This window comes from Aspergillus affinis (genome assembly GCF_023601865.1).
Source record: "Aspergillus affinis strain CMG 70 chromosome Unknown NODE_219_length_28537_cov_84_971750, whole genome shotgun sequence".
Taxonomy (NCBI): domain Eukaryota; kingdom Fungi; phylum Ascomycota; class Eurotiomycetes; order Eurotiales; family Aspergillaceae; genus Aspergillus; species Aspergillus affinis.
Genome location: NW_026516000.1, coordinates 1 through 19,586, shown reverse-complemented (window position 1 = coordinate 19,586; position 19,586 = coordinate 1). Strand labels below are relative to the sequence as shown.

The window sequence follows — 19,586 nt, the reverse complement described above, 5'->3', positions numbered from 1 at the left end:
TGACAGAGATATATCGGCATCGGATAGTTACTTCGGACGCTATGCTCCACCGACAGTCAAAAATGAAAATGTCCACACATCCAGAAGTACTATGTCCTATGTCTCGCCAAATCTGAAGCCCCGATGAGAACGCCCTTTGATGCTGATTTGGTCAATCCAATGATCAACCCAAATCAAACTACGTCAAGTATCTACCGGGACTGTAGAATGCAAGAATGTAAGGGATTTTAAGAGATAGGCATCTTCTGAATTCGATCAACGATACGCGGTAGACATGTAGATTGTACGATATGCAACATTTAGACAAGCTACATAGAGCATCCAAGCAAACAGAGAGATTATTCCAGACGTTACGACATTAATATTTAGAACATGTGTAGCGCAGCGGTGACGGAGGACAGACAGCAGATAGAAAACATAGGGGGAGAGTGAAAGACAGGTGATAAAAACAACCGGTCGGAGAGGGGAGAAAAAAGGGACGAAGATTATTGAGGATTGGAACATCGGAGGGAGACGATGGAAGATGAAATAAAAAAAATTTCGAGATTTCGTATCACACAAAGCGCCATGCCATTTGTTTTGATTTAATAGGATGGGGATATTTTTCTTTTCCTTTTGCTGGGCATCCTCACTTTTTCATCTCTCAGAAGTTGGTATTATCAATCCGAGGAGAGAAAAAAGCCAAAAAAAGGGGAGGGTAAACGCTTTTTGCACGTCATCCCCCCTTGCTCTTTTCCCGAACGAACCCTTTTCCCCGATCCAGATTCTCCATATGACAAAAAAAAAAGACCCGTCCCGGATGAATCAAACCATCGAGCCAAAGCAGAAAAGGAAATCGGTCGACCGAGTTTCCGTTGCCTGATCGAGCGTTCCCAAGTTCATTCCCTGCTTCAACCTCCGCACCGCCGTCAAACGTCAACAAAGGAAATTTACTCCTGACCCTCGGCGAGAGCGTTGCGCTTGGCCTCCTGGCGCTCAGCCCGACGTTCACGGAGAGCCTTGTTGCGGGCACGCTTGGCGTCCATCTCCTCCTTGAGAGCACGCTCACGGGTGCGCTCGGCCTTAGCCTTCTGGATCTGTTGTGTGGAAAAAAAAAATAGATTAGTCCGACAATTCCTCATCAAATGAAAAGTGCGGCGTTGTAGGATTTCAGGTATGTTGTATCGAGCCACAAATCAATCAAAGACGAAGGCGGAACTTACGTGCTCAACGAGAGCACGCTTGTGCTTGAAGGTGTTACCCTTGCTCAGGTGGTAGAGCTCGTGGTAAAGGTGCTTGTCGATCTTGCCGGAGGCACGGTAGCGGACGAGCAAACGACGGAGAACACGCATGCGGCGCATCCACAGGACCTGGCTAAATTCCAGAAAACAAACCCATTAGCACATTGTGATTCCCTTCACCGTATGTTACGCAGATTGTTCCATGTCGATCGCATCTCGGTCGGTAATGTAATTGAGTCCCCCATATTGCGAGCGACCGAGACAACTCTTTCTTGTTTCTTCTTTCTATTCCTCCGCTGCGCATGGATCCTCGAAATCAAGAACTGGATGTTGTTTGAGCATACCTGGGCATACGGGCCTCCTTGGTACCCTTGCGCTTACCCAGGCCACGGTGTCTGCCGTCTCTGCGGGCCAGGTTGAGCTCACGGGCGCGAGCGCGGGAGTGCATGGTGACGGGCTTGCGGATGATGAGACCATCGCTGACAAGCTTGCGGATGGTCTGGCGAGAGTTGGCGTTGGAGATCTCGTTCATCTCATTGGGGTCAAGCCAAATCTTGCGCTTGCCGCAGCCCACCACGGAGGCGGCGAGGCGCTTCTGGGTGCGAAGGTTGACCCTATTTGTTCAGAGAAAAACCCGTCGGTCAGCAGGAGATCCTTAGGGATGGATGCGTGCATGGGGGGAGATAAGAGAGGGCGTAGCCCCACGAGGGCAAAAGAAAGGCCGGAACATGGGAACTGAAGCCATCGAAGGACAGGAGTTCCCCGGGTTGAACGAGATTCTGAATTTGGAGATAAAACTCACATCTTGAAGTCGGCGTATCGACGGTCGTTGGCGGATGATGTTCGTTGCACTCGTCGACTGGGAGAATTCCTACGGCTGAGGAGTTTGAGACTCGGGCGGCGGATTAGCTAAGCCACTGTGTCGCTAAGCGAGTCGCTCCACCTTAGGGTTTGTGCCCCGGCCCCGGGGCTTGGCGTAAGTTAACTAACTAACTAGTTAGTTAACTAGTTAGTTAGTTATGAGTCGAGATGAGTCATCCAACGTCCCTCGTCATGACGATATGAGATGACTGCATCGCACCAGCGCGGGGGAATGGAATTACCTTCTTTTACTTGCTTTGCACCCGCCGAGAAGAATCACAGTCTATCTCATGCTCTGCTTTTTTCCGCTGTGCCTCGGTCTCCCGATTGAGATTTCCTTAGACCAGGCCCAGTTATGGTCACGTGCTCCGGCATCTATCAAATTGTTTACTCCTTCTAGTTTAGCCGGGGCCAGTATAGGGCATAGTTTAATAGTGTAGATAATAGATAACGAGTCTAGGAAATCATAGAAAACTAACATCATGCATTGTTCATCACAAACTTTTAACTTCTTTTTAAATCCAATGTATAAACAAGAAAGAAAAAAGAAAACATGATTCCCTTCATGGAACAAAGGGGGTATAGATCTAGCTCATGCACGCTGGAGTAACAAAAACTACAATCATTCCTCGAACGAGGAGTCCCCAAGATCCACCTTTCCAATGCTCCACAATTCTTTCTCATCATCAGCCTCATCATTGGAGAGTCCCAATCCGCCTTGTCCACCTTCGGCTTCCTTGCGTTCCCGAGCTTGTCCTCCGAGACGAAGGGCAACCCGCTTGAAGTAGTCCGACATGCTGCGCTTCGGGCCTGGCGGGAGTTCGGACCCAGGTCCTGCCATGTACTTATCAAACACGGCACCTTCGGAGTCGATGACTGAGAAAATGGCCAGGAAGGCGGACTCCGCAGCCAATTTGACGGGAATCACGACGTCGCGAACGCTGGCGAAAACGGGCGGTGCGAGCAGCGCCAGGTGGGGTCTAGTCATCTCCGGGTGGAGTCGACTGACCGTACGGAGAACCACCAGGGCCAAGCGCCGGGTGTCGGAAGACGTGCCTGGTTGGATGCAGGGAGCCAGGGCTTCGAAGATGGCCTTGGTGCTCTCGAAGTTGCGATGTTCATCTTCCACCAACAAGTACTTGCCAGCCGCGAGGACAGTGTTGTCGGCGATGAAGGGCTATCCAATATTAGTCAAAAAAAAGTTCATGAGTGTAGGGATGGGACGCCACTTACATCCTTATGCGTGACACCCTGGCAAATAATCGAGTGCGTTTCCGAGGAGAATTGTTCCGTCAGAGACAACGGAGACTCGACGAGCAGTGCATTTAGCCCCAGGACCGAGCCATGCGACATGTGCGTCGTGAGCACGCGACTCCTAGAACGGGGAGATGAGTAAACAAAGAACCGGTACTAAGGCGAGCTTTCTAAGGTGGTAACATACTTGATAAGAGGTCCTGCCGTGGCCGCAGGAAGAACCTTGACGAGCGCTCCCAACAACTTGGCGTTGGTAATAGCAACAGTGTCTGTGAAATAATTAGAAAAGAACAGGTAGTACCACTACCGGACGCAATGAACATACCCGTCTGGTCGCTTGCATCGTCGTCAATAAGAGAGAGGATGGAGTTCTTGGAAACATCACTCATATTGGCACCAGCTTTGCCGACAACCTCTTGAAGGGCCTTCATCATTGCGTTCTTCACGCCGATGTCGGGGGTCTTCGTTCCAGCGATGAGCTCTGCAATCAGAGGATCGACCCTCGGGGTAAATGTGATCAAGATTCCAAGACCCTTGGCTGCACGGTTGCGCAGAGTCTCACTAGTCGAGTCTGCCAGACCACGGGCAAATGTTCTCTGAAGCTGGGGCAGGAAGGGCTTGACGGCCAGCGGAATCTTCTCCAGAAGTTTGTTGAGGGTATGGAAAATGGCACCTTAATAGACCCATTAGCATCATACTAAGTATACAAACCAGTGAGAAACTTACACTTGATGTCAACCGAGCGTTCAGAAACGACACGAATCAAAGGACCAGTAATCTGGGTCACAAATAGCTTCAAGGAAGCCGCAGCGGTACGGTCGACAATGTCGCCAATGGCGAGAGCTGCCTGCGTACGCTGGTCGACAGTACCGTTGAGGAGGCCCTGCAAGAAGATAGGCAGGATGGCAGTGATACCCTTTGGCAAGCTGAATCCAGGGAGATCCGCCCCAGGGACACCGACTCCCCGCAGGACTTGACGCGTAGGAACAACAAGAACCTCCATTTCCTCTTTGCGCATGTGAGAAGTGAGTCCGCTAAGAGCAGTCCAAGCAGCCTTGACGACATCCTTATCGCTGTCATCGAATGAGATGAGCAAGACACGGATCAAGTCGGGGTAGTATCTCGAGAAATCGATGGAAGCGCCGGAGAAGAACTTGTTCATGTGGAGCGCTGCATTGGCGCGACGGCGGTGATCATCGTGTTTCAGGAGCGTCAGCATGACGTTGATCACCACATTGAGACCGTCAAACTCGTCCACAGAAACCAAGACGGTGTCAAACGCACTGCTCAGTTCCTCGCGATGAGAATCGTCGGTGGTTGATATGATGTTGTCCATTAGCGAGTTCAGAATAGTTGGCAGTCTGCGAGTCATGGCGGAACCGGCCACTTCAGCCAGCGAGGCCAAAGCCCTGGCGTTGAATGACGAGATGGGCGCGGTGAGCAGAGTCGGGATTAGGTTGGGCAGGATAATATTAGCCCGGGTCTGCTCGGTGAGAAGCGTCAGGAGCGCCGATAGCGCTTGCTCAGCATCCTCATCGTTTCTCAGCAGGAGGAGAAGATGAGGCAGAACTTGGTCGACAGCCTTCTTGCCCAGGATTTGCTGCAAAGCGTCAAAGGCCTCTGCGGCAGCCTCACGAACGTCCTCGTCATGGTCCACCAAAGCCACCCGGACAGTGGAGATGAGCACCTTCTCGTAGTCCTCGAGAGCGTCGACCGAAGCGGCAGTAATGAGCTCACGAAGGGCAATGCAAATACCTTGCTTGACATCAACATCGGGCGATGTCCGCAGACCCTCTTCGAGAGTAGGCAGCAAGGTCGAGAGAACAGATTCTCCGGCCTTCTTAATCAGGTCACCCAGAGCATTGCTAGCAATGACCTTCTGCTCCATGTTCGAGGAGCCAAGGCGACGGATGATGAGCTGAGACAGAGTGCCCACCATCTCCTTGAGCGTCTTGGGAGAAGCAACAAGCGACTTCCAAACAGCCATGGCTGCGCTCTTGACCATACCCGAAGTATCGCAGCGACAAATGAACAGAGCAGACAAGACCTTGTTTCTCCTTTCCTCTCCAAGAACCTCTAGCAGGGATTGTCCGGCCTGGGCGATTTCTTCGACCTCTTCTTCGTCGTCGGCCTTGGCCGTGATACCCGTGATGCTGAAGAGAAGATCACCCACCAGCTCGACGGAACTCAACCTGATACGGTAACTGTCGTCCGCAAGACCGCGCTCCAGCTCCGGAAGAAGCAAGTCGATAGCCTTCGAAGAGAAGTTCTTGACAAGCAAGCGACCTGCCCTAAGAGAGGTCTCGCGAATCGACTCAATATCATCAGCCAGACCAGCAAGAATGGGTGGGATGATCTTGCTGAGGTAAGTGGCGAAGCTGTTTCCGAAGCAGGCCGGAAGGAAGATGAAGAGGGTCATGAAACCTTCACGGACAGCAGGTTTGGAGCTGGAAACATTCTGCAAGATCGTAGGCAGGGTCTCTTCGAGTCTCGTAGTTCCCAATCCGGCCAAGACTTCCGAAAGGGCTTGAGCAGATCCCAGTCTGTCACCAGCGCCGGTATCCGACTTGAGCGTAGACATAAGGTTGGGAATGAGGTCGGGAAGAGCGTCTTCTCCGAGCTTCTCGACCAGGGAACCGAGAGCCTTGGACGCGGTCGCACGAGTGGTGGGGACAGGATCGACAATGGCCAGCTGCAAACCGGAAACGATAATTGGCAGATGCGTGATGAGATCCTTACGCTCACTGAGATGGGCCAAACTGCCGATGATTTGTGCGGACTTCCGCTTGGTCGTCGACCGGTCTCCAAGACCACGCTCAAGGATACGGACAACCAGCGCCAAAGAGGGAGCATCCAGGTAATGAACGAAGGAAACCTTGATGAGCGAATCCAGAGCCTCGTCTGTGAACTTGGTGGGGTCACTCAGAGCCTTCAAGAGCACACTGACCAAGCTCTTCACCTCTGGGTTGCTAATGACCTCACCGAATCTTTGAAGACTTCGGTTAGCGGCATTGCGTACTTCCTTGTGAGTGTCATTGAGAACAACCGTCAGCGGAGGAATAATGGCCGGCAGACTTGCCGCCAGCTGTTGCGGGTCCAGATAGGCCATGGCTCCGAGGAGGTCACAGGCTCCCTTTTGACTTCGCCATTGCGTGTCATCGAGACCGTCGAGCAGGGTGGGAAGGATCTTCTTGACACCATAGGAACTGAGATTGGCGAAACAAGCCTTAGCTGCGTCAAGGCAAGCATCACGGACGTCGGCGTTAGGGTCACCGAAGCCGGCCAGAAGTTGCGGGACAATCTGGATCACATATGGTTCAAAGATGCGACCAAGGATAGTCGCAAAAAGCTCGTAAGCCAACAGGGCACCTTGTCTCTGGTGTGGTTCCTTCTTGTTGTCCGCGGCTGCGCGAAGGTGGGACATGACCTGGAACTCGCGAAGGGTAGAGATACCCTTACCGCTGACGATACCACCAAGACCATAGGCGGCACCGCGTTGTGTGGCATACTTCTTCGACTGCAGGAGTTGATCCAGCATTTCCTGAACGTATCCTGCGCTTCGGGAGCCAGAAAGACGGATAAGAGGCGGAAGACATGTGGAAGCAGCGGCCTGCACACTTTCCGAAGGTGTTGGGAGAGTGGCGAGAAGTTTCTGAATAACGGTCTGCAAACGAGGATCATCGGCCTTGAGATGCTGGGCAATAGATCCGTACAAGACCACCACTGCTTCGTTCAGCAGGTCAGAAGTTTCACTTCCCTTGTCTGATGTCTCCAATGTAGTCTCCAAGAGAATCATCAACTCTTCAACCTTCTGCTGGCCGCGCGCAGCAATCACAGATTGACCGGCCTCGGCCATTTGAGTCCTGACCACACCGCTGCGGTCGATCAGAGGACCCCTTTCAATCAAGAATCGGAGGAAAGAAACAATATGATCGCCCTCAAACCTAGGGGTCATTGCACTGAATGCAAGAGCAATGCCGCTGCGGAATTCCCAATGGTCTGTCAAGTCCATCTTCTTGGGCATTCCGTATGCGTCCTTCTCGGGTGCTTTGGGCCTGGCCTCGATTTCATACTTGGCTTGCAGCTCGGAAACAATATCGCCAAACACGGAAGGGTTCGATTCAATGGCATGTGCCAGCGCACGAGCTGCAGCACCTCTGAGCTGTGCGTCCTTGGAACCGAGGTATGGAATAATCTTCCCGTACGTGGAGTCATCGACCTCCAATGCATTATCTTCCCATATTGTTTCCGCAAGTTCGGCATTCTCTTCCACTTGGTCGTGGCACTCCAACCAGATTTGTTCGTAGAAATCGAGGTCGGTCAAATCAATCTCAGCATCGATAGCCTGCAAGAAGGATGTCCGAACCGACACATCCGAGACGATGGTGCCCTTGAGGAGAACATCGAGCTCTTCTTTGGCAAGGTTGGGCGAGATGCATCTGCACAGATCGAACAGAGTATCCTTGATCAACTTGTAATGAGTAGTGTACTTCTGCATCGAGGTGAGCAAGTGCTCCAGCACCGCAACGCGAGGAAGACGTTCATCACCGAACGAGCCGGAATGGAAAGACAGGAATTCAAGAGCAAGCAGCACTTGTTCTCCCTCTTGCTCCGCGTCCTGCTCGTCAACCCCATTTTGGGTAATGATGGCAAAAATTAGCGGAAGGAGATAGGCCAAAGATGAGATGTCGAAGGGGCGTTGTTCGGAAGCGAAGCGCAAACGGTAGAGAATTCTCGTTACAAGTTGTCCCAGAGGCTCTATTTCCATCTCAGGAGGCAGGTTGCTTTTTCCCAGAGCTCGCAAGGTAGCAACACCGACGAAAGTGCGCAACGGGCCCAATCGGGTAGATACCTTTTCGGAACATTTGACGTATGTCTTGGAAATGGTGTCGCCGGTGATTAGACCAGCACCAGCCTCCGAGGCGGCCAGCAAGGAGCTCACGGCGGCATTGATCCAACCATCAGCATCAACGGCAGGGCCATCCGCGAGGCCTTGAGTGATGCCGGCACCCCTCTCGATTCTCTTGACCTCCTGAAGAACCTCCTCGCGGATTTTAGACTCCTTTGCGAGCTGGGCCTTAACCTTAGCCTGCTCGTCTACGGTGAGCTTCTTCGGTTTCTCGCCCTTCTTTGCAGCCAACTGCGAGCGCAGCTCTTCCTCCCACTTGAGGATGTCGTAGTCCTTGGTGTTCTTGTCAAAGGCAGGCTGTTTAGATTTGGTGCTCAAGACATCGACAAACATAGTGCCCTCAGGAGTACGGGCGATAGCCGCGTCGGTCGGTGTCAACTTAGAAAGTCGGGAAGAATCCAAATCGATCTGGATCTGAGAAACAAGCTGAGGGACCATAGTGTCAGGAGCCACAAATGCCAAGTCTCCGGCAGCAGCCCACACAGCAGCATCGATTTCAGGGATTTTGGATTGAACAGGATCCTGTAGGTAGAAAATTTAGCAAAAGAGGAGTTTAAGACAGGAAGGATATGAGGAGGCCGTACCGCTTGAACTTGGTTTAACTGCTTCATGCATTCCTCTGAGAACTCACGAACAAGGTTCCCGGGGTCCGTTCCGGTGCGTAGACACAAGGCAATCCATGAAACATTCGGGATCAGTTCTGGCCGGCAAAGGATGAGAAGTTTGACAAGCTGGCCTTTCAGTTCAGGGGTTACTTTTTCCAACTCGGGCACACTGGATGCGCTCGGGCAGAGGGCCTTCGCAATGAGGTGGAGGAACCGTTCGCTTTCTGGACCCGCGGAAACTGGGGCAGATTCTTTCTCGGCGGTTCTAAAGGAAAGAATCCAAGCCCATAGAGCATCTATCATGACACGGCTAATCAGCCCGATGTTCTTGAGATGGACCTCCGACAATGTACGAGCGGAGCTCTCTCGGAAGTTTGTGTGAAGACCGGGCGAAGTAATAGTGAAGATAAACGCCTGTCCCCAAGCAACCTTAGCGGCATCTTCGGCGCCCTCGAATTTCGAGCTGGATGCGATGGCAGCCAGCGTCCTGACGGCCCATTGAGTCTCAGCTTGTGAGGTCAACTTAGAGTAGGCTCTAGGGTTCAAAAGGAACGAGGGCTTGGGGCTGAGCACGAGCGATTGGGTCACTACGGTGTCCCACGCAGCCTGGTCAAAGTCCTGCACAGCAGCCAAGTGCCCGGCAAGCGCCAGAAAGACGTAAGCTGATGATAGGGCGCCGCTCTGAGCCGATGGCAAGGGATTAGAAGAGACTTCAGTGAACAATTCCTTCATCTTGTTGAGGAATTTAGTCACGAGCCAGGCCACCTCAGGATTGACTAGATTGGCAGGATCGGCGTTCCAGAAGACCTCGCCAACATTGAGCTGCCACAATTTGCGGAATGGGATTCGCTTTTCCGCAGATCCCTTGACAATGGTGTTGACGACGTCATCGCTGACCTTGACATTCGATTTGACAAGAACAGCCAGGTGGATAGAGAACGCTTTGATTTCTTGTTCCAATGCAACCTCATTGGACTCACGCGTAAACACGGGAACGAGTCCCTGGACCACATCCTTGGAGAGACTGACCGAGGGTAGGACAGCCGAGAGCGATTGAGCATATGCGGCACGGTGCTCGGGATTAGTGATTTTTTGGGTCTTCAGAGGACCGATAACCTCGCTCGCGATATTGAGAAGCAAGCCCTCAGCCTTGGATCGAGAGAGTAACGATTCGAAGGATTGGACAGCGCCTTGTCTGATGGCCGGGTTGTTCGACTTCATGCTGGCAAGAAGGTGCTTCAGTAGCCGGGATTGCAGGACCTCCGAGAGATCAACGTCTTCCGGCAGCGCGGAGCAAAGCGACGGTACCAGACCGCTGAAAACCACCTCCGGGGCTCGCAGGATGGCCTTCTCCAAAGGCGGGATGATCTCGGACACCACGTCATCATAGGATACGAATGCGACGAAGAAGTCGAATAGGCCGTTGGCAATATGGCCTGGGGGAACAGTCTTGGATCCGACAAGTTCCTTGACATAGAACGCGACAATGGCCTTCTTTTCCTCCTCCAGCACAGCCTTCTTCCCTGGCAGACGGGCGCAAACTCCGGAGATGACCCCAAGAAAGGGCGCATTCTTCTGTCCCGCGGTGGAATCGCTGGTCAATCGGCGGACGGATTCACGAATGGCATCGTCACCTCGGGTTGGCGATGAGAAAACGGCTCGTAGAGCGCGTCGGGTGACTCTAAGCGCGGATTGCTTTACGGCGGATTTGGGGCCGGCGGAAAGGCAGGTTTCCAGAGCCTTGGCGTCCACGGCGATGAGATCCAACACGACAGGAAGCGGCGTCTCGGAATCGGTTTTGAAGTTCTGGAGCAAGATCGAGCACCATTCTAGTAGCACGAAGGCGGAACTGGCCGCCAATCCGGTCTTGGACGATTCAATTTGCAACTTCTGGGTGAGAAGCTTGAGAAGGTCGGACGACACTGGGTCCACCAGAAGCGAGCGGAGACATTGCTGAACGGCCTGTCGGGACGCACGGTCGACGTAGAGAGGATAAGTCTTGAACAGAAGTTCGATGAGAGGCTCACGAATTGTTTGAGGGAGATCGGAACCTGTGAGAGCAGCCAACGGTGAGAATTGGGGATGGAATGCGAGAGGGAGGGAGGGAGAGAAAGCGAGGGAGGGGTTCCAGGCGGCGCCATGCCACTCTTACCAATTCGATCGCGCAGGTCCTGGAGAGCACGAATTCTGCGAGAAGTCGAACTCGTGAAGAGAACGAGATGCAGAGTCTCCAGGTCCCCTGCCTTTACTTGATCCCATGGAAAGTCGTCCATGTTTGGGCCTGGAGCATGTCGGGACGGGAGAATGGAGTTGGGCCTGCGGTCGATGATGTTGTCATAAAAGTTTTCGGCGTTGTGGGGAGAGCTCGCCGCCCAATAATCAAGGCCTCTTACTCTCTCTCTCTCTCTTTCTCACTCGCTCCTCTCCGACCTTCATTCAATTTCCTTTTCCACGATTTCTTTCAACTTTGGTGTTCTGCAAAAGACATAGACTTACATTTGTGTTGATTTCTCTTTTTTTCTTCTGTTATTTTCTCTTTTTCTCTTTATTCCCCTCTCTCCCTCTCGTATCTTTTCTGCATTTATACCCCCGCCTCCGCCCCCCAGTGATTCATCACCCACTATGCCGCCAAATAACAAGAAAAAGAAGAAGCCCGCCTCTAACCCCGCAAGAGGGTTCGCAACAGTCTCGGTGCCTTCGAAACCAAAGCCGATCGCCTCTACTGACTCTACAGCTCCTACAACGGCCGCCGAATCGAAGTCGGTTTCGGAGAGTGATCGACCTACCCCCGCGGAGCCCAGCCAACCTGCGCCCGCGACGCAAGACACTTCTTCGCTGCAGAATTATTCCCCCGAGGAGCTAGAAAAGCATCTGGAGGATGCGGAGCTACAAATACTGGTGGATAAATACGCAGCGAAATGCAAGAATGACGCCGCCCGCCAAGTCACCAAACTGGAAACCGAGCGAAGAGTTCTCCGCCAACAGGCCGTATTATTAAACCTTCTAGAATGGCTCCCTAGGGATATACTGGACTCCATATTAGGTCTCGTCGAGATGGAAGAGCGCGAACTTAGTCCCTTGCCGGGTCGCGATCCGAATGGCCTGAAAAAGGCCAGCTCGGAAGAAGAGCTATACGGGAGAGTCTGGACTCTAAAGGAGACCCTACTGAAACTTGGATTCCCCGAGGAAAGAGTAGAAGAGGTTTTAAAGCACCTTTTGCTTTATTTTGCCGGTAATTTTGCCTATGCCAATAGGGACATGGTGTGTAATCTGGACGAGGCGTTGGACTGGCTCGCCATGCACTGCAAACTGAAGGAACTACCGTCCTATTTACAGACGACCACGCAGCTGCGCAAAGATGAAAAGAATATCTCTTGGATAACCGGTAACTCTTTCAAGTGCTTCGTATCGTGTGCGGACTCGGAATAACTAATCGACACTAGATCGTGAGCCAGCACAATCCCCGGTCCCCAAAGTAACTCAGGATAAAAGCAAAGCCAAGCCGGCGAAAAGCGAAAATAGGGAATCAATTCCCTCGAGTCCTTATGACTCGGATAGTTCTTTGGATCCCGATACCCTGATGCCCAAGTTTTTGGATTTGCAAACTAAATTATATGGCCTGCAGCCTGATCTCTTCGACAAACCCAAAAGAGGGAAGAAATCAGGCCGAGAGGCCACCGACTCTGACGGTGAAAACCCGCAAGTAATAAGGTTGCAGCGTAAAATTGCCAGCATTGAAAATGATGTACTTTTTGACCGCGCCGAGGCTGAATATCGGTGGAGGGAGAAGTTGGACGACCTTCGCAAAGAGGCTGCCTTTTCCCGACAAATGGAGCCCGAAAAGAAAACTTCTCCAGATGCCAACGGCGATAAAGAGGAGAAGTCAGAGCAAGCCTTGCCTCCAAAAGAGGACATCGATGATGCTGCAGATCTTCTAGGTGACATGTTCCAGGGTGAAGAACCGATTCTGGAAACCGGTGTGATCACCGAAGAACTCAACAAAGCCGCTGTGACAATCCGTGACTTTGGCAAATGGACAGGCTTAAATCCTCGTCGTGTGTTAGAGGAGACTTGCAGGGCAAGGTATGGTCATGGGTCTCCCTCTTTCGTAGCTCTTGCATGAGCCCGTCTAATAGCTGTTGCTATTCTTTTAGGGATTCTGGGTCCACTGTTACATACAAAGACTTTTCCCCTTCGTCACATACCAACCGCAGGGCAGTTGAGGTGCGGTGGTCCAAGCCTCAGGACCGTCCCTTCCAGTTTGAATGGGATGCAGTTACTCACAAGTCAAGCCCATGGGCCACCTTCGTGTCAATGGACAACCTGGCGACACCGACACCGCAGCAGGCAGAAGCATTCGTCTCAACGTTAGCTCTTTTCATTCTTTTCCCACAGAGCTCAAAGGAAGGGAAATCATACCTGCGCCTTCCAGCCGTATGGAGAGACCTGTGGACTGAATTTGCAACTGCAAAGAAGGTTCAAGAGGACGATCTGGATAAGACGGCCGTGAAGAGCTTGAAGAAGTTGATACAAGAAAACCACGGGAGCTTCGAAGATGATGTCGTCTTATTGGACAATTTCCGCAGAAGAAATGGAACTCCAAACAGAATGGAATCTTCTGCCAAGTCATCTGGTGGCAAGGAATCGTCGAACACCCAGTATCAACTACTGCAGAGTATCTGGGCAGAAAAGTCATCGACACCTTCTTTCCAGCATATGGCCCTAGGAAGAATGAACCTGCCGATCTGGAATTTCAAAGACGAAATACTCAGTACACTAGATACTCATCGTGCGCTCATCATCTGCAGTGAAACGGGTAGCGGAAAAAGTACGCAGATCCCGTCCTTCATTCTTGAAGACGAAATGCAGCGAGGCCGTCCTTGTAAGATTTTTGTCACAGAACCCCGAAGGATCTCTGCTATCTCTTTGGCTCGAAGAGTCAGCGAAGAACTGGGTGAGAGCAAGAATGACGTGGGAACGTCCCGCTCTCTCATTGGTTTTGCGGTCAGGCTGGAGAGCAAAGTCAGCCAATCTACGAGATTAGTCTTTGCGTATGCTTCCCCATCATCCCCGTCTCTCTGTTTTTCTCTATAAGAAGCGGACGCTAATATTCATCAGGACAACCGGAGTTGTGGTACGAATGCTAGAGCGCCCCGATGATTTCCAAGATATCACCCATGTCGTACTTGATGAAGTTCATGAACGTACGATCGATAGTGACTTCCTTCTCATCGTTCTCAGGCGGTTGATGCAGAAAAGACCGGAGTTGAAACTAATCCTGATGTCGGCTACCCTCGAGGCCCAACGCTTCTCCACCTACCTTGGGGGCGTTCCTGTGATGAATATTCCAGGTCGGACTTTCCCAGTGGAAATGAAGTTCCTGGAAGATGCCGTTGAGATGACAAATTACCGCCTGGCGGAGCACGATTCAAACGCCTTGGTGGATGAGGATACCGACGAAATGGCCGGCGAAAATGCCCAGGGTGATTCGACAGGTGGCCTACAAGCCGCTCTTGAAGGATACTCCAAGCAAACACGCGAAACGATCCTCAATTTTGACGAGTATCGCCTCGACTATCAGTTGATCAGAAAACTACTCATCAAGCTTGCGACGAGTCCAGAAATGGAGCACTACAGTAAAGCCATACTGATTTTCATGCCTGGTATGGCAGAAATCCGGCGCTTGAATGATGAGATTTTGTCGGAACCTGAGTTCCAGAAGGGGTGGATTGTCCACGCACTCCACTCATCCATCGCCAGTGAAGATCAAGAGAAAGCGTTCAATGTGCCACCGCCGGGTACGAGAAAGATTGTGATTGCCACCAACATCGCAGAAACTGGTGCGTTTCTCCCATCCATAACGAAGTGTAGTCATTAACAATGCCTAGGTATCACGATTCCGGACATCACTGCTGTCATCGATGCAGGTAAAGAAAAGACTATGCGGTAAGTGAACTAACTCTTTTGCACCCTCCGGTGATGCCCGTTACTAACAAAAGCTGTTAGCTTTGACGAGAGACGGCAGCTTTCGCGGCTGGTAGAGGCTTTTATTTCCCGAGCGAACGCGAAGCAAAGGCGTGGAAGAGCTGGACGTGTCCAAAATGGAATCTGCTTCCATTTGTTCACAAAGTACAGACATGAAAAATCGGTATGGCCTCTTTCACTCGGAGGTTGGACCCCAATGCTGACGATCTGTAGCTCGCTGAGCAACAAACACCCGAGATGCTTCGGTTATCCTTGCAAGATCTCGTGTTGCGAGTCAAGATTTGCAAGTTGGGTGAGGTGGAGCAAACTCTTCTCGAAGCACTCGACCCGCCTTCATCGAAGAACATCCGCCGAGCAATCGACTCCCTGAAGGAGGTCAAGGCGCTCACGAACGCGGAAAATCTCACGCCTTTAGGAATGCAGCTTGCGAAGCTACCGCTGGACGTCTTCCTTGGAAAACTGATTATCCATGGCGCGTTCTTCAAATGCCTAGACGCGTCTCTCAGCATTGCCGCTATCCTTTCCTCCAAATCACCTTTTGTGAACACAATGGGCTCGAATACCCAAAAAGACCTAGCGAGACTCTCGTTCAGGAAAGGTGATAGACAACCGATGCTTTTTATTGCTCGCACAAGCTGACTGTTGCAGGCGACTCTGATCTTCTGACTGTGTACAATGCCTACTGCGCCTGGAAACGCACGAAGAGCACACCCGGCGTTAACGAATTCTCATTCTGCCGAAAGAATTTCCTCAGCCCTCAAACACTATTGAACATTGAGGATATCAAGATGCAACTTGTAGTGTCAATTGCAGACGCAGGCCTATTGAACCTCGATCCTTCCCAAAAGGCGGCCTTGAACAGGTATGTCGGCTTGCCAACTTCCAATGCCTGTCCCGCACCTAACATCATAAAAGAGCTCGATATGGCGGTCGCCAGCGCCAATTCTTCATCATCCCCGAAGAATACGACGTGAACAGCACTAACGACGTAATTGTCAACTCTGTCATCACCTGGAGTTTCTATCCAAAGCTACTCACCCGCGAGGGCAAAGGGTGGCGGAATGTGGCCAACAATCAGTCGGTAACGCTGCATCCCACCTCGGTGAACAAGCAATCCGATCCTGCCATCAAATGGCTCTCATATTACCACATCATGCAGGGGCGCAACCGAAACTACAACGCCTTCGAAACCAATGCGGTAGACGACTTTGCCATTGCCTTGCTGTGTGGCGAGCCCGAGTTCAAGGTATGTTCGAGAGTCGGCAACCGCATTAACCACCGCAAATCTAACGAATCCTCCGTGACAGATGTACTCCGGCGTTATCTCCATCGATGCCAACCGGATACGATTCAGCGTTCGAGACTGGAAGTCGATGCTGGCACTCAAGGTTCTCAGCGCTCGTATCCGAGACATCTTATCTGGGACGTTCCGCGACCCGCAGAAAGTGCTGTCGTACAAGCAACAGCAGTGGATCGATATCTGGAACCAGATATTCTCGCAAGCGGGAAAGCATAACGCATAAAACGAACGGAAGCGTGTTTTTCAGCTTTCTTTTTTTTTTTTTTTTTTTTTTTCTTATCCTTTTTCAGTTCTATAAACTTGATGTGTTTCATGAGGTTTGGTTTTTGGCTGGCTGGCTGGCAGGACGGATTAATGTTGGGATGAGAAAAGAGGTGTCAGGGTGAAAGGGCAAAAAAGCATATGATTCACCTGTACATGATAGACTTGTTTGGTTTGCTTTGTTGCGCTTGTCGATAGCATATCTTTGGATAAGCGAGTCCTTTGTACTGGACAGGGGACTACGGGTTCTGTCAATGCCCTGTGATGAAGTCTATACCGATATGAAGAATATATCAAACATTGCACATTCAGCGATTACATACTCGTCTACTTACTACAGTGTTTATACTTTGTACACCAAACATGTGTCATCACCTCCGCTGCAGTGTATACGTCCCGATTGGGCAATGCCAACCCTCGTGACCGGGAGGGGTGCAGAAGCGCCGACGTCAAGATAAACATAGAACCAAAGCACTCCCCCTCATCTCCCTATCTCAATCAACAGAACCTGGCCTCCCACTTCCTCCATCATCATGTCAGCAGCACCCGCAATCTACCCAAGCCTTAACGGCAAAACCGTCGTCATCTCCGGCGGAGCAGAAGGAATCGGCGCTGCGACCGTCGAGCGTTTTGCATTACAAGGCAGTAAAGTGATCCTCCTCGATATCGCACAAGAGGCAGCCCAAAGCACAATCAACAAGGTCATGGAACTGACCAAAGAGGCTGAGGCACGCGGCGGCCCTTCGATTCACCCGCCGATCTTTTACCACTGCGACGTGTTGGATCTTTTCCGGCTGCAAGTGATATCCGCAAAGATCCTGGATCTGCACGGTCCGGTGCACGTCTTGGTCAACAACGCCGCCGCAACGGGCAGCAGTGCACGTCTTACTACGCCACAGGTCACGTTCAAGGACTGGGACTTCAACGTCAATACTAATCTCCGACATGTGTTCTTCCTCTCCCAGGCCTTTATCCCGGGTATGAAACAGTCTGGCGGAGGGAGTATTATCAACTTGGGATCCATCTCCTGGCGTATCCCGGCCGCTGGTCAGCCGGTCTACGCAGCCTGCAAAGCGGCGATTATGGGTCTCACGCGCGTGCATAGCAAAGAGTTCGGTCCTGACAATATTAGGATTAACAGTGTCATGCCGGGCGCTATTGCGACGGAGAGACAGATAAGGGATGTCTTGACGCCGGAGTATCGCGCGGAGGTATTTCAGAATCAGAGCCTGAAACGGGATCTGGCTCCGGAGGAGGTAGCCAAGGTGATTGTCTTCTTGGGAAGTGATGAGGCGAGCGGCATCACGGGAAGCTCGTATGTTGTCGATGGTGGTTGGGTTAGCGATCCCTGATCTATGTATCAAGGCGCTTGTCATTCTGGGTCGAAGGAATAGTCAGTGGCTATCTCGTCTGCTTGGGAATTTGAATGTTTCATGGGGACTGGATTTAGCAAGTTATTATTAACAATGTGTCATAAATTCATTGGTCTGCTTTCATGGATGGGACATTAGTTCTATTTCATGTCAAGTCAAGGGCCTCGCTTACACGATTCCAACGAATGCACATCTACTTCCACGGAAAATATAGGCGGGTTGCAGAATGACTGAACCAAGCTCGTCTGTTTTGGATTTTGCGTATAGCCCATCCTGCCAATGGCATTTCAACCTCCCATTATCCGGCGATTTGGAATGTGGAGGATTATGGTACTTGCTGGCAGCCTAATAAACGCTCTCTATCTATCACCACGATACTTGCGCAAACTAAAGACCGGCAAGTCATTCATTGTGCACGTGATTGATCACTAGAGCAGCCAGCCCTAAGCAGGTTTTATCTAGCCATAGATAGGCACACCACTGATAAGGACTAATTGTGTACTGCACTGTGGTAGAAACGCTCACTAAACAAGCCCCTGAAACTCTCATCGAAGCGGTAGCATCCCAAAGACGAGAGCTCCAGTGGCTCTAGAGAATAAGGTTTGTATAAGAACATGTGGTATACACAGTGTACGTACATACTACACTGGTATGGCTATCCAGATGGATAGCTACATGCTCCGAGATGCAGGAACAATGTCACCCGGGGTGCGTGCACAGCTGCTGGGACTCGAACAATCTGCTCGTCTCGGATTTCCTTGGGACTCACGAGATCTCTGTCCGACGGTAGGAAGGCAGCTGGCATGAACATATAGATACGAATCAGCTAGGGGATTGGGGAGTGGCTTGGCGGCCTGTTTTGTTATAATATATAGGGATATAGATTGTGGTATGTCAATGTCAGTTCCCTCTCGACCACCTACCACAGCAGCAGCACATATCCCAGAGCCAACACCGTACGTATTTTCCCTTACATGTCTAGGTAAGCAGATACGTAGGCAGGCAAGAAGACAGGTAGGTAGGTAGGTAGGATAAAATTCTTAACGACGTGGTAGTACGTACTACATGTACCACCTGAAAAAGCCGACACAGACATACAGGCCGGTACACACCGCACACCATTGCAAGATAACCAACGCAACCAGGTTCAGTCCAGGTCAATTCCATATTTCTTTCCCTCCCCTTGCAAACAAACCATCCGACCCTAACAATGGATGCAATGGAGTACAATGAACAATTAATTGAATTGAATTGGCCTAGGTATTCGGTTTCGGTTCGGATGATGATGACGACGACAACAACAATAATGGGCCACCACACCACATCGAATTTGCCATCTCGGTTTTCGATTTGGTTCTTCCCTGCTGGCCCCAGCCCCGTTTAGACCCGTCTGCATGCCTCCAGCTACTTGGCCAGTACAGTACATCCGGAATACGTGCGGTGGCTACCTAATTAGCTTGTCGGATGCGTGGAAAGTTTAAGCCGATTGAGACCGCCATCTGGAACCAGTAGAAGAAGGACAGAAAAGGCAGGGGGGAAGAAAAGAGAAAAAAAAAAAAAAAAAAAGAAAGAAAGAAAGAAAGAAAAAAGAAAAAGACAGAAAGGCACATGACGAAGAGCTCAGGTGACACGACATTCCACAGACCCGATCAAGGGGGGAAATGGAAGGGTGGTGGTTTTACCGAATCGAAGGTGTGCATGCATTGTATGTATGTGCTTGTTCGGTATTCTGTATGTATGCCGTGGGGGGGGGGGGGGGGGGGGGGGGGGGGGGGGGGGGGGGGGGGGGGGGGGGGGGGGGGGGGGGGGGGGGGGGGG

At 51.4% G+C, this 19,586-nt stretch overlaps 3 protein-coding genes across 3 annotated transcripts; 2 read left to right on the top strand and 1 right to left on the bottom strand.

Moving 5' to 3' along the window:
* Positions 1–929: 929 nt before the first annotated feature.
* On the bottom strand, positions 930–11,122 carry KD926_004520 (putative translational activator; the record flags this gene model as incomplete). The annotated part of the gene is made up of 11 exons (XM_053095231.1): positions 930–1,076; positions 1,203–1,353; positions 1,565–1,834; positions 2,023–2,112; positions 2,717–3,258; positions 3,315–3,456; positions 3,523–3,604; positions 3,661–4,008; positions 4,062–8,766; positions 8,838–10,900; positions 11,002–11,122. The coding sequence occupies 11 exons, from the start codon at positions 11,120–11,122 to the stop codon at positions 930–932; spliced, it is 8,661 nt and encodes a 2,886-aa protein (XP_052950080.1).
* A 349-nt stretch (positions 11,123–11,471) lies between these two features.
* Positions 11,472–16,357, top strand: KD926_004519 (putative ATP dependent RNA helicase; the record flags this gene model as incomplete). Its single annotated transcript, XM_053095230.1, has 10 exons — positions 11,472–12,234; positions 12,293–12,932; positions 13,004–13,900; positions 13,968–14,689; positions 14,738–14,795; positions 14,856–14,997; positions 15,048–15,432; positions 15,483–15,696; positions 15,750–16,080; positions 16,142–16,357. 10 exons carry the CDS (start codon positions 11,472–11,474, stop codon positions 16,355–16,357), a joined length of 4,368 nt encoding a protein of 1,455 aa, XP_052950079.1.
* Positions 16,358–16,928: 571 nt separating this feature from the next.
* On the top strand, positions 16,929–17,747 carry KD926_004518 (SDR family NAD(P)-dependent oxidoreductase; the record flags this gene model as incomplete). Its single annotated transcript, XM_053095229.1, has 1 exon — positions 16,929–17,747. One exon carries the CDS (start codon positions 16,929–16,931, stop codon positions 17,745–17,747), a length of 819 nt encoding a protein of 272 aa, XP_052950078.1.
* Between the last annotated feature and the right edge of the window lie 1,839 nt (positions 17,748–19,586).